The 2,217-nt window shown below is 32.3% G+C and overlaps 1 protein-coding gene across 1 annotated transcript; it reads left to right on the plus strand.

Annotated features, from left to right (window-relative positions):
* LOC145192021 (uncharacterized) lies at positions 1-1,822 on the plus strand. The gene has a single exon (XM_090091112.1). The coding sequence runs from the start codon at positions 133-135 to the stop codon at positions 1,756-1,758; it is 1,626 nt and encodes a 541-aa protein (XP_089947238.1). The 5' UTR covers positions 1-132; the 3' UTR covers positions 1,759-1,822.
* Positions 1,823-2,217: the final 395 nt, after the last annotated feature.

A 2,217-nucleotide genomic window follows, 5' to 3' on the forward strand; every position in this document is an offset into this window, starting at 1 on the left:
TCCAACTTAAATTCTACCATTTTGCGCGGCGGGGACTGAACTCTAATTGTGTGGGTAAAAAGTCGAAAAAGCTTCCAAAATATCTGTATTTGAATTAGTATTTGTTTGTATTTACCTTTTGAACTCATCACGATGGGTAACAGAGGTAACTGTGCAGTAATAGGGTGTTCGAATAGCCATTATAAACTTTTTAAGTGGAAAAAACAAGAATGTAATGTTCATGAAGGTTTGAAAAAAGAACAATGTGGTTGTAATCGTCCTTTTAATCTTTACTGTTTTCCAAGTTCTTTAAGAAATTCTAGAAAAAGAGAAAAGTGGAAAATTTTGTTAAAAAGAGAAGGTAAAAATAAGAAAGAATGGAATCCATGCGACAGTGATCGTGTTTGTTCGATGCATTTTGTAGATGGAACACCTACGATTGCTAATCCAGATCCTACTTTAAATATGGGATATAATTCTACTAACATTAAGCCAAGAAAGAGTTTATATAAACGTTGCCCAAAATCGAACTTTTTAATTTTGAAAAGTATTAGCACAGAATGTAATGATATGAATAATAATACAAGTGAAGATAATACCAATGAGTTAAGTAATAATAATGATAATACAATTTATTTACCACCTCCAAGCTGTGAACATTCATATGCTAGTCAGTCATTGCTAAATGTGTGTGAAGGATGTAATTCTAAAACGTCTTTGATTGATTCACTCATTAAAAAAGTTAATTTCTTGAATATATCCTTGAAGCAACTAAACCAAAAACAAGTTAATCAAACTAAGAAATTAATGATTTTTTCATGCAACAAAGTTAAAACAGACAAAAAAATGAACTTTTATACAGGGATACCTACAATAGCTTTATTTAATGCTATCTTCTTACTTATTATACCATTTCTTCAAAAGCTTAGTTACTGGCGAGGACCAAAACATGTTCAGAATACTAGCAAATTAAAGCGCAGATTTCAGTCAACTAAATATAGAAAACTTTCTCATCGTGACGAATTTTTTTTAACAATTGTGCGACTTCGTCTTGGTATTCTTAATGAAGACATTGCAGAACGATTTGGAATTTCTCCTACAACTTCTTCTAACATATTTACCACATGGATTAAACTTATCAGCAGTGTGTTAGGTAGTGCTCTTATTGTATGGCTTCCACGTGAAACCATCAGGGAAAATTTGCCTAGTGTATTTAAGAATGCAGGATATTACAAGTGTCGTGTGATTATTGATTGTGCTGAAGTTTTTATTGAACGACCCAAGTCTCTTTTAGCACAAGCCTCAACTTGGTCTGATTATAAACAACACAATACATTTAAGTTTCTTGTTGGAATTTCGCCTAGTGGTTTTATTACTTTTTTATCTGATTATTATGGTGGAAGATGTTCAGACAGTTTTGTTACAAAAGACAGTGGCTTTTATGACTTGTTAGAGCGTGACGATGAAGTCATGGCAGATCGTGGATTTCAAATTCAGGAAGAACTTTTGTTAAAATTTTGTACTTTGATAATTCCTCCAGGTGTTCGTCTCAAAAGTCAAATGATTGCATCTGAATGTAAAAAAACTAAAAAAATAGCAAACTTAAGAATACACGTTGAACGAGTCATTAATAGAATGAAAACTTATAGAATTTTAAAGAATGTTTTTCCACTAACAATGTTGCTTCATGTTGATGATATTGTGAGGGTTTGTGCTGTACTCTGTAACTTGAAACCTGTATTAGTCGATAATTCAAGAGATAGAAATATAAAACCTTAAAGTTGTTAAATAATTAAGTTAATTTGTTAATTAATTAAGTAATTTGCGTACGTGGGGGGTAGATGGGTGATGTTCAACAAGTGTATGTACGCAAACTCAAAAAATTGAGGTGTTCACTTGCCAATTAGTAAAAGGTGATTGCCGCCTACGTTCATGGCCTGCTAAGGCTATAAAAGTTGAACAGCACAAAAAAATAGTGATCACGTTTGCGAGCGTGAATGGAAAAACAGCACAAAATGAATTCTAGATAAATTAATGTTAACTTATTTCTAGAAATAAAACTTACTAATCTTTCAAGTTTTAATATTAAAACCATGTGGGGGAGGTGAGGGTGTATGAAAATGTCATTAAAACGTCAAATAAAGCTACTTTTCAAAAAACTACGATGATTGAAGCCTGGGAACAAAAAAGACCTAAAAAGTTGGCCTCCCTGGCCTAAACTTAAGAGCCACAAGTTTC

Source organism: Hydra viridissima, unplaced genomic scaffold, assembly GCF_058129835.1.
Source record: "Hydra viridissima isolate aposymbiotic clone 2 unplaced genomic scaffold, HvirCarnegie_v1 scaffold_6, whole genome shotgun sequence".
In the NCBI taxonomy this organism is placed as follows: domain Eukaryota; kingdom Metazoa; phylum Cnidaria; class Hydrozoa; order Anthoathecata; family Hydridae; genus Hydra; species Hydra viridissima.